Source organism: Dendrobium catenatum, unplaced genomic scaffold (assembly GCF_001605985.2).
Source record: "Dendrobium catenatum unplaced genomic scaffold, ASM160598v2 fragScaff_scaffold_651, whole genome shotgun sequence".
Taxonomy (NCBI): domain Eukaryota; kingdom Viridiplantae; phylum Streptophyta; class Magnoliopsida; order Asparagales; family Orchidaceae; genus Dendrobium; species Dendrobium catenatum.
Genome location: NW_021319113.1, coordinates 1,612,319 through 1,625,221, shown reverse-complemented (window position 1 = coordinate 1,625,221; position 12,903 = coordinate 1,612,319). Strand labels below are relative to the sequence as shown.

Below are 12,903 nucleotides of genomic sequence, written 5' to 3'. Positions count from 1 at the left end.
TATAGTAAAATACCCTTTTCAATAAATTTCAGGATTAAAAACTACTAGCTCCTGCACTTTTCAGAGAGCTAAAATGCAGCAAATAATTACAATAATCAAAGAATATATTCATTTTTACATTACTTATTGAGTTTGCCACTACGCTTCGATATATTACAATAGAAATTGTTCTCGAATAAAAATAAGAATATCTTTCTAGTTCAAATTTATTGCTCTTTCTTTCTGAAGGGCAGGGTTGCAAGGCCAATGAACGCAGGAAGAAATAGAAGGGACGCATGATATGAATGATAAAGGAAAATGATGAGCACGAGGATGTCAAACAATCAAGCAAAAAGTTATGAGACCAGCGTTACAGAAGAGCAGCAAATCTCATAGAAACGTCACTACTTTTATCCCTAATAATTGAAAAACCTACAAGAACACATATAACCCATATATATGTCGTATTAAAAAACAGAGCTTTAGATATGTCATTGTATTGACTCAAAAAAAGTTTGACAACTCAGATACAAAAAATTACCGAATGGCATCAGATGCTATTGCTCAACATAACTGTGATATTAAAAATTTATGATAATCAAATTAAATTAGATGAAAATGAAAAAGTATAAGCACCTATTTCCTGTAGCATTCACTGATGATTAAAACAACTTCGACTGCCATCATGCCCTTTATTAGGAAAATAAGATTCTTCGGCTTCCAGTAATATATTCCTCAAATGCTTTTCTTTCAAATTTTCCTGTAGAATCAACAGTATAGTAAATTCTCAAAAAATAGCTCTTTGTAATAGAAACAAGTATGATTGATATTCAAAGAATGTATATAGCTTACAAGCATGCTCAAAAAGTTCAGAATATGAAGAGTTAATGCATGTCTTAACATAAGTACATAACAAATAAAGACATGGATAACGAGAGAATCAAAAAACAATAAAAAGGAAAGATATTAAAAAAGGATTATGATGTGATTCTTCATAAGACCGACTTCATCCTTAGAACTTAGAATCATCACGAAGCAGAAGAGAAAAAGTGTCTATAAGAAAAAAAAAGGGAAGTGATAAGCATTAAGAGAAACGCTTCACTCTTGTACAAGCACAACCCATCAGCCCCGATAAAGTCAAGATAAAGACAAAGCAATGTGATGAAATAGAGATATTCTTTCATATCATTAACATTGAGTCCACTGCAAAGAGGAAATGAATTCTAGCCAACTCTATTCATATGTATAGTTTTAACACCGGAAATGAGTATTACATCAGATAGAATGAAAAAGACCAGAGTTAAAATCTGGGATCTCCTTAGCCATGATAAAGTAATCTACTTATGTAAACATGACTTATCTTGGTCTCAAGCTGTTATTTAATGAAATCAATTAAAAGATGAGATAATCAAATCATCAAGCATCGCACCCCACAACTAAGAACTTAAACAGTACAAAAGATCGCAAAGAATATGCCCAATGAAAGCTTAAAAATCCTACAAACGTGCATAGCTTCTTGGATAAAAGCAGAACAATTTTAGCGACATAACTGTCGATCTTATCTTGAATATTTGGATTGAATTCATTAACACTCATTCCTCATTAATCCACAGTTGATGCTAGATGAGATATTAAATCTATTATACATAAATCTTTCAACACAATTCACAATTTCAATCTTTTTTTGAGAAGATGCCAAAGCAATTTATTAGAAACAAACTACAAACAACTAAATTCCTCCTTTAATAAAGCTAAAAAAGGAGGAGGAATATTATTATAAATGAGAGAATCCAAAAAAAAAATAGCAGAAATAACTATCTTAGCACACATATCAGCAGCTTTATTACAGTCTCTTTTCACATGCTGAAAAATAACTTGGTTGAAATCTCTAAGACAGAGGAAATCCTTCGAATTCAAGTTCCCTGCCTCAATTTCCATCTTATTCATGGTATTCTGAAAGAATTTGATAACATTCAAGTTATCACCCTCAATGATAATGCCTTTCCAATCATACATTCAATTTTGTATGAATTTACCCAGAAAAGAAACAAAAAGAATATCCAAATGTGAGCAGTCCCAATGAACCATGATGATCCCAAAAGCACTTATGAACCACCATTTGTTGTCACGTAGAACGCCACCTATGCCTGCCATATTAGAGGTTGATAAAGAGGCATCCAAGTTAACTTTGATCCATCCCGGAGGAGGGGAATACCAAGATTTGCAAGACAGCTTCATAAGCTGATTAGCATCCCAACTTTCCCAGATGTGATCAAAACTAAAAGAGGCAGAAGCAAAGATAACTGCATTAGCAGCTAGATAAGAAGCACAATCCTCCAATCCACCATGAACAGCCTTATTCCTGCTCTGCCAACATAAAAAAAACAACCAAACAATACAAATTTCCCAAGAATGCATGGATGCTGACGAGAACACTGCTGTAGAAACAACAAACAACTCTCAAAAGAATTTATCTCAGGAAAAAGAAAACCCCACTTAGCAAGGACAGCAAAAACCTGAACCAACTTCTCCAAATTAACAGCCACATGATGAATATCTTCAATACCTAGACAGCCTCTCGGGCAGCTCTCAGAGTTTGCCAATCTTCTGTAGAATAAAAAAGTCATGGAAGGAATAGCTCCAAACTTTAGTCTCCACCAGAAAAACTCAACTCGGGGCCTTAGTTTTACCTTTTTCAACCAAATCAGATAGTCATCATCTTCTGCATCAACAAACAACTTCTCTGTAGCAAGAGAAGAGATAGTTTTACCGGAACAACTGTACAGCAGCTCTGCACGATCTTCATATAATTCATTATTAATAGGAATTTCAAGAATAAGCTCTACCATCATAACACCAAATTTGCCTCTCAGTTTTTCCACATCCCAAGCTCCATCTTTAATAAAATCAGAAATCCTTTCTTCCTCCAATATAGAGCCATCCACATACTGGCCATCTTTCAATCTTCCTGTTCAGAATCCAAGTATCCTTCAGCATTCTGATTTTCAAACTAGTTCCAATACTCCATCTGATCGCTGGATGTAAAGCTTCAGCACCTTGTAAAATTATTTTCCAAGTAGGAGAATGACATTTTCTCCTATCCACATTCCAAGGATCATTCCCATATCTAGCAATCAAAGACCTATTAAGCAGAGAATTTGGATTTGAAATGAGGCTCCAAGAAAACTTGGCTCTCAAAGGTTCAATCTTATCAACAACCGACTGTAAACCCCAGCCAACTTTCGATTTTGGAAAACACATTATATTCCAAGCAACATAATGTAGACCAAATTTACCCTTGTTATTATGCCACAAATAATTTTTGCACATTCTATCAAAGTCATTTAAAAACCTCATAGGAATTAGAGAATGAGCTGATAAAAAAGGGGTAAAGTAAGAAATGAAGATTTGAGCAAAGTAAGCTTTCCAGCTTGAGAGATAAATTTATTTCCCCACATATTCAGCTTATTAACAGCTTTAGCCATAAGATTTTGGAAATCTGAAAATACCTTCTCTCCTCAACACTAATTTCACCCCAAGGTAATCCATCTCATTTACCTTCCTGAAGCCCATTTTTTTTGCCAACTTACACCTCTTCTCCTCCTCACAGCATTGCCAAACATGATCAAAAACTTCAACAAGTTGATCTTCTGTCCAGTCCACTTGCAATAGTCATAGAGAATTCTCTTAATAATCTTTAAACTATACCAGCTAGCATCAAAAAAGACCACCACATCATCTGCATACATTAAATGAGAAATCAAAGGCGCAGTCGGAGCCACTTAATTCCTACACCCTTTCCATTCTGATCAAAAGCATCAGATAAGAGCTGAACAAACAAAATAAAAAGATAAGGAGAGAGTGGACAATCTTGTCTGAATCCACTGCTGCCTACAATCCACTCAGAATTTGTGTCATTTATCATAATAGAGAATTTAGGATTCTTAACACACTCCATAATGAGATTCAAAAATTTCTCATGAAAGCCAACCCTCTCAGGAACTTGGCATAAAGTATCCCAACTCATACTATCGTAGGCTTGTTCCATATCGACTTTCAAACCATACCTTTTTTTGCACTAGAGAATCTCATCTTATGGAAAATCTCTTGGGCAAGCAAAATCTGCTCAGACATAGATCTATTTTTAATAAAGGCAAATTGAACTCCCGAAACCAACTTAGAAAGAAGACCACTGAACCTATTCAGCAGAATGCTAGCCACCACTTTGTAAATAGAATTACAAAGGCTAATGGGACGGTAGTGAGAAGGTAAGCAGGGATTGCTAGTCTTAGGAATCAAAACTATATTTGTTTCTTTCCAAATAGGACATAACTCCCCAAGAGTAAAAAAAGATTTGATAGCATACCACACATCATCACCAATAACCCACCAGTAGTTTTTAATAAAAGAATAGGTTATACCATCCATATCTGGCACTATATTACCTCTTAAATGTTTAATTACCTGCTCCAGTTCCTCCTCAGAGAATTCCCCTCTTAACAAATCTCTATCTGAATCAGAGAGCCGTGAAGACACCGCAGGCCAGGAATTTAAATAGCTGAAACGTTTTTCCCATTTCTTATGAAAAAACTGTAGGAAAATTTGTTCCACCAATTCTTTATTTTCAACCAGCAACCCATTGTTGTCTTTAACCAGCTTTATCCAATTACTACTCCTGGCCGATGCATAGAAGTGAAAAAACTTGGAATTAGTATCCCCTGCTTCCATCCAAGACACTTTCGATCTTTGTTTCCACCACCTACATAATCGACCAAGTGTCGAATTAAGTTCTCCAACCTTTGATTTCAACAGAACCAGATTAGAATCAGAAATTCCCTTGCCGCAAGCTTCTTCCTCCTGTAGCTTAAGAATTTCCACTTTGAGTTTGTTCTTTAACTCATTTAAATGTTTGTGTTTGGCTTTACTCCAATAAAACAACGCCTTCAAGACTCTAGAAAACTTTTTATTCAAAGCTTCAGCCTCATTTCCAACAACAGACTTCCTCCAAGAATGAGCCACAACTGTATAGGAAGCAGGGTAAAAAGATCAAACATCTTCATATCTCAACTTCTTATTATTCCGAAACTCAACAGAAGAGATCTTCATCTTGATGGGACAGTGATCCAAAGCTACTCTCGCCAAATGCCTTACCATAGGTAATTTCAGTTTTATTAAAGCACTAGAGTTAATAAGACAACGATCCAACCTCTCTAAAATTCTCGCTGAACCAGTCTTATTATTACACCAAGTGAATTTGGCCCAACAAACTCAACTTCATGTAAATCACAATTTCTCATAAAAGCTTGCATATCTTGAGCACCTTGCGAGAAGAAAAATTTCTTACCACCTCTTTTATCATCTTGAGAAAGAACACAGTTGAAGTCCCCTCCCATAATAGAAGGAATAGATTTATCTGCTAAATTTTCCAAACAGCTCCAAAGCTGTCTTCTACAATAAACATCACAGCTTCCATAAACTGTAGCCACCAACCAAGTATCCTTTTTATTAATACTTAATTCACCAACTATCACCTGAGAAGAAGAGAAAACCACTGAAAAAGAGGCAACATCAGCTCTCCAACAAACCAAAATACCACCAGAGAGCCCATCTGATGGGACTTGAAAGCACTCGCACTTATTTCCTATAAACATTTTGACATCCATAGCATCAATAGAAGAAATCTTGGTCTCAATTCTTTCTGCAGCTTGAATTTCATATTAAATGAAACATTCTCCACCTGTTTCTCAAAGGCTTTGGATATATCTTACCCCTTGTCATAGATTTCCCCTCATGATAGTCCTCCACGGTGAACCAGTCCGCCAACTGACTCACCTTTGCAACCTTTTCCACCTTGTCTAGCAACTGAAATTTATTGTCAATAAGAAAAATATTATCACTACAAACCTGACTTGTCTGATTCCCAGAACAAACAATAGTATCAACCCTCTTAATATTTTCCAGCTCTTTACCGTTCAGAATTTTCTGTAAATCAGAAGCAACTTCTGGTACACTAACTGGTTGCTGAACCCTACAATCGTCCTCCTCACAGACATCCATCCTGCCGTCTTGAGCCAAATTTTTCTCAGCCAAAGAAGAATAGCCAACTTCTGGAATAGCCTGCTTCTGATTTGGAATAGCTTGCTTCTGATCGAAATTTTCTTCTGTTAACATTGTCAAACTTTCTTCTAACCCGATTTACATGAATCCACGGCCCATAATAAGTATTAACTTCATCAACCTTATTTGGAACATTGACCTCCTTTCTACTCCACTCCATAACTTTCTCCTCATTACATATTTCCTCTGAAGCAAACTTCTACTCACATTCTTTTATCTGATGACCAATTTTCCCACAACTAAAACACAATGTTGAAATTTTTTCATATTCAAGCTTTTGGAAAAATCTGCCTCCCACTCCTTCCACCCACACGGCCAATGGAAACTGCCTGTCCAATTCCATACGTACACAGACGCGAGCAAACTCTCTACACGCCCATTGGAACATATTTCCGTCTATCATTAACGGAGTTCCCACCATAGAAGCAATCCGAGTAATGTTTACTTCATCCCAACAATACAACGGTAAGTAAGGCATCCTAACCCAAACTGGAGATGTCAATCCTTTTAAAGAAGTAGCAGCGAAATCAGTACTCCACTTGTCCATTTTAACCACATGTCCGTTCACAAACTATGGACCTCCTGATAAAACACTATCCATGGCTTCGAAAGAAAAGAAAGAGCAAAGCACCCAACCTAACCCAAGAATGGTTAGATGAAATTTACCAAATTGCGTCCACTGCCTACGCAATTCTCGAGCAATCATCTGCACCGAAACATTACTCCCAAACACCTTCACAACTATTGAAAACTGCAACTGCTTTGAATTGGCTTTAATATTTGGTTCAAACAACTTAACCGCTAACCCATCTTCAGATAAAATAGATGAGTCTTTCTCAAAATTGATTTTGATATTCTGCAGTTTAATCCAATGATTTAAATCAACACTGTCCTTGCCTAAGCGATTCTTCTTGGCCTCTTCTTGGGCAAAAATACAAACGTTTGAAGATGCCTTCTCAATACCCTTAGTTTCTGTAACATCCGTATCACCCACATCCCCGAACCTCTTCACGATGATATTAACATCCGAAGAAGAAGCCTCCTCACCAATACTAAGTCTATGTGATAATGAAACGTCATTACACAATAAAGGAGTTCTGGACTTATCTCCTTCAACAACCAATTTTTCCTTTCCAGATACCGGAGAACAAGACTTCAATTCAGGAACCTTCGGTTCTTTAAAAACCAGAGGACCTTCTACTCTCCACCGACGATCAGGAAGAAGATTACCACCACCAGATATCTGAGGCTGACGAACCTCAACTCCCCCACGATCAAAAATGGCTGCCGTTCACAATTTCAATCCATATAACCTTTTTACTACTTTTAACTCTCAATTCTTCAACATTAATTTTACCTACTTTTTTTACTGATGCATATTTTACTCTAGTTGTTCATGCTTAAAAACACGCAAGTCTATTTGTGGCTAACATATTTTCGATAAAGTCAGCTTCCACCATCCATAGGACATAATCAAGTTTTAATGTACTTGACATGCTTCTTGATCCATATCAAGAAGGGGAAGGCACCTTTCAAGTAGGTGTAGACTCGAAGAAATGAAGAGGAGAAAGAAGAGATATTGGCGAGATAGAAAATCAGAAATTATTCATTACATACAGAATGATTACAATATGGCCTATTTATACTACTTGGGTAGGGAAAATTTATAAGATAGTCATGGTCTACCAAATACATGACTTCAAACAAAATAGATATACTTGGTCTACCTCACTAAAAGAGTCAAAATAATGTAAAGCTAATTACATATTTGTAAGCCATTTTTTCTATGCTATCAATCTTGACAATTTTGGAGTGTTCTTCTTTTTTGGTAGACTCTAATGTTTGTAGCCCCTTCTTCACATTTGATATATGGATCTAATCCCATATACTGATATCTAACACTTCCACTGCCATGGAAAAAAATCTAGTCCTCAAGGTTGAGAGAAAAAAAAGACTCAGAGAGTGAAAGAAATTCAAGGTAACTGTTAGTAATAGTTTGATTAAGATTTTTTTTTTTAGGATGGATCCTAACTTGTTGAGCGGCAGAACAAAAATAAAGTTTGAAAAAAAAAATGATTGTAGTTCATATAAAAATTCCTATACTATCGGCATAAAAAATTTAGCTTGAATGGTAAGTATTTTAAGGGCTATAGAATTCATGCAAAAATGTCAAGTACCATCCTGATCTTCTTTTTAAAAGAATGGATGTTAACAGGTTGAGATATGGATGGAAAATGAATATGATAGTCAATGTACTATTTAGTCTGACTGAGCATCATACACTACTAAACTTCCATCAAGTTTATGTGACTCCAAAAGGCTAACAATTGATCATTCTACGGGGTCTCCACACTCCCATATCATTGTCTCCTGCAGCAACGACTCCCTCTCTGCCAACAACGGGCTCGTCCACATGCTTGGATTTGGTTGCCGACTTGAGGATTACAATCTCCTTATAATTTCTTCCAACAAAATTCACTCCAGTGGAAGGATGAGATCCTTGAACAAGGAATACGAGAAAGAAGCAAATGGTAGCTCAACAATTTTTTTCACAATTTGCTCCTCACCACCTCTTTGATAGCCTTTTCAACAGCAATGATGATCTCCTCAATAACTCCAATCCGCTAGGATGCAATCACCTCCTTTAGGGCGGCCTCACTCATGCTCTCCAATGCACTCTTGGGAGGAAAAGGACAATTCATCAAACTATCATGACCATCACATTCTCCGGCCATACCTCCCACAGTGGGGACAGTTGGAACAGCCGCCTCCTTCATCCCCTCAGCAGGGTGAAATGACCGATCATCCTCAATGACAATCAAATTCCTGACATCAGCTCACATCCACTTCACTAGGGAAGTGTTTCTCTCTCAATCAGACAAAATCAAGTCTCCAATGCGAGATAAATCAATAGTTAAGCTAACAACACATCTCTCCCCAACAATATATTATTTGCAATTGAATCAACCACAAGAACACATCAAGATGCTACTCTTCCCCTCTCATCTCGATAGGGTGACCTCAGGCCGATTTCACGCTATACGTCGATCTGATCTCCCAACTACATCAAATGCTACTTGCCCCTCTCACCTCAATCGGGTGACTTCAGACTAGCTTCCTACAGACATCGACTCGATCCAAGAGCTCATCCTACTCTCATCATCTCTCATTGAGATCGCCACATCACTCATCATAGATGACCAAACTACATCAAAGATGGATAGAATAATTACTACGTCCCATACATATTCATTGCAATTTCCTAAGCCCTATAAAAGGAGGGGAGAGGGGGTATAGAAAGAGAAGATTTTTCCCCTTTTCTCAAAGAAGAAATATGTTGTGTCATCCTTAGCTTATGCTTTGCAGCATAGAGCCCTCGCATCAACAATTCTTGTACATCTACTTGAGTAATAAAGATTTTTTCTAAATCCACATTTTATCACTCCTCTCGTATTTTGGCTTCATCATATTCACCTTCAAGCTCTTAGTCCACAAGTGGCCCAAAGTATGACCCGGCATAATCCACCAGAAAAAATAGGATTCAATACATTGATTAATGGGCAAGGAATTATAATATTTTTAATCTAGTTTCTCACAGTATAAATTGTCTTTATATGGGGATTTTTGATATCTTAGGATTATTAGAAAGTTATATCCTTAGAAGGTGATGAGAGACATGATAAAATATTTGTTAATGTTTGAAGAGGTTGGATGGGTTTTGGGGTTAAGAAAAACTAGGCTCGAGATTATATAAAGGAGATTAGAATTATGATAAGATAGAAGAGAAATAAGGATAAGAAAACATAATTAAAGACTCACCAAAGCTCTACAAGATCAGTTACCAAGCATTATTAAACAATAAAGCAAACATCAAATCTTTCTATACAAAATTTGCACAAGCAAAAATAATTTTATTCGATTACAAGCCCAAAATATTCACCTGACTATTATTAAATGCCCAATGTAGTATCCAACTTTTATGATGCCCCCAATTTAGTCTCCCAACTATCAGAAAATAATATCAATTTGGTCCCAAAGTCAAAAGTAACAGTTCAAGTAAACCTAAATAGTTGAATGTAAGGGCATTATAAGTATTAGGGTGTATGTGAGATTATATTATTATGTTTATATATTTTATCATTTATCATATTAAAATAAATACAAAAATTATAACAAAATTTTACCACATTTATTAATTATTCACTCTTGTTATTTAGTTGGTTAATTTCCATTATTATTATTTTTTTAATACGATAAAAAAATATACATAAAAAATAATATAATCTCACATACATTATAAAACCTAAAATACAATTATATTTAACTATTGGGGTTAATTTTAACAATTATTTTCTGCCTTAAGTGGAATATTTTCTAATAGTCGAGGGACTAAATTGTGTCATCATGAAAGTCTAGGACAATATTAGACATCTACTAATTATTGAAAAACTCTTTTTATTCAATGAATAAAAAAGTATAAAGCAACATCTTATTTATAAGTCTTTTCCAAGTCTAAATAACTTTAAAAAATCTTAAAATCCAATAAAATATTATTATATGGATTGATGATTAGTCTTGATATAAAGAAAAATAAAATAAGATAAATCAAAGAAATTTAATGCTTCCAAATACATGAAAAATTGGATTGGCCTTAAAAGATAGGTAGAGGGGCAATGAAATAAAGCAATTTATAAAGAATTTTGCCTAATTAACCTAAATAGCCCATCTACCAATCAAGAGACGTTAAATTAAACTTCTTAATTATTATCCCCTTATATTAAGAGAATTATGGGTCGTCTATTGCCTTGCATGGCGAGTTAAATATGATAAACAGCCCTAATCTTAATGTAGAGTGTTGACTTATTACCTTTTCTTTGGTCTTTATCTTGATGCTACATCAAACAAGATAGGAAATTCAAGACATAGGATGGTATCTTTACGAAAATTTTGGAAGCTAACTATAGCTATGTTATATACTAATTTTGATTTCAAATAGTCATTGATTCATGGATTATAGTTTCATTGAGATATAGTGAAGCTCATTTTTTAGCTGAATCACTATCGAATGATTTTTGGTTGCATGCTACATTTGATAGTCTTCCAGAAATCCTTGCAAGTATCATGGCTAAAAACAATCGACAAAAAAAAAAAAAAATTGTCAACATTGCTTTTTTTTTTTAGAGAATGCAAATTTGCATTAATAAGAAAGAAGAAACAATCTAATACAAACTAGGAAGAAAACTAATAGATCCTTGCTTAAAAGGATCCTTATTGAAAGAAATTTTGTTAACATTAAACTTATTATTTTTGAAATGAAACCCACTGTTTCCTATTTTGAAACCGTTGAGATGCAGGGGATGCCAAAGTTTGAAACAACCCAAGGGTTGGTTAGTATCCCAGAGTTCCCATCCGGTTAGAGAATAAGATCCAGTAACGATCTCATAACCAAATATAATAAGTTTAAAAATAAAAAAGCCAAAATAAAAAAGAAGCTAAAAAAGATAATCAAAAGAAAATTACAAAGATAACCGGACAATCTCAAAACACCTATGTGAAACAATAATAGGTATTTTAGATGTCTTTTCCAACTACCAATGATGAGGTACCAAGCAAAAGATATGGAAAATTCTTTGGACAAAATTTCCAACCTTATGTATCTTTCAACTTTACTGCTTGCAATGAGAATTTCGAGTATCATATCACTGAGATGTTTGGGAAGAACTCCTCAATTCGTTCTTCATTCTGAGATCAGTAGTCCTCCTAGTTTGATCTTTCACCGGTCCAAGATCTTGTAGTTCTTTAAACAACTTGTGTCAACATTGCTTTAAACTATTAATTAATGAATTTATCTATCCAGCTCAATTTTTCAACTTTTATTTGTCTTAGGGAAACAATCAATGATAAAAAAAATCAACACCTTATTTAAAAGGATTTCATACATTTATACTAAGGAGTATTTTCACCCAAGTATTAAGTTAAGCGTTGTTGAGATGAGGATGCTCAGGCAAATAAGAGAATTTACTCCTAAAGACAAGATACGAAACGAGCATATCCGTGAAAAGGTTGGAGTAGCTCAAGTGATTGATAAGATTAGAGAGAGTCTCCATAGATGGTTTGTTCATGTAAAATGGCGGCCTTCCAATGACACTGTTAGGAGAGTAGATGTATTATATTTGGCCTATATTAAGAAAGGTAGAGGTAGACCTAAAAAGACTTGGTTAGATAATATTAGAAATGACCTTTCATTATTAGATTTAAATGAGAATTTGACTCTTATCAGGACCAACGAAGAAAAATGATTCATGTAGCCGACCCATGTAGTGGGATAAAGGTCTAATGTTGTTGTTGTTGTTGTTGTATTTTCACCTAAGGTTGACAAATGGTCAAACCCCTTTAACCATAATCTACTCATATTTGACCAAAACCTTAAAATGATACGAAAGTCTAATCTAAAGACCAAAACATAATTAAAAAACACTACTTTTGACTTTGATTGGTCCAAGATCATTCTTGGACAATTTAAAGATAAGATTGGTCCATGATCAAACTTTTTAACCAAAGTCAACTATTAGTTTACCCAAATATCCAAAGCACCCATAACCTTCCTTTTGGTCATCCAAGGTCAATCTAAATCTTTAGACCTTAGACTTGAGTCAAAATAACTCAAGATCCTCTAAGAGTAAATATGACTTAGCCCATACCCATGGTCGACCTTTGTTGGCCATTGTTTGATCCAAAATCCTTGAAATATCAAAAATATCCCTAAGGCGCATATCATATGTATCTTAACCTAAACCCTTTAATTGA

General features: G+C 35.0%; 1 protein-coding gene across 1 annotated transcript in view; it reads right to left on the bottom strand.

Annotated features, from left to right (window-relative positions):
- Positions 1-426: 426 nt before the first annotated feature.
- The window catches only part of LOC110115252 (uncharacterized protein At4g33100), a 32,207-nt gene continuing 19,730 nt past the window's right edge, over positions 427-12,903 (bottom strand). The window contains exon 3 of the mRNA XM_020848442.1: positions 427-739. Within this exon, the coding sequence (XP_020704101.1) occupies positions 632-739 (108 nt within the window). The 3' untranslated portion in view covers positions 427-631. The remainder of the gene's footprint in view (positions 740-12,903) is intronic.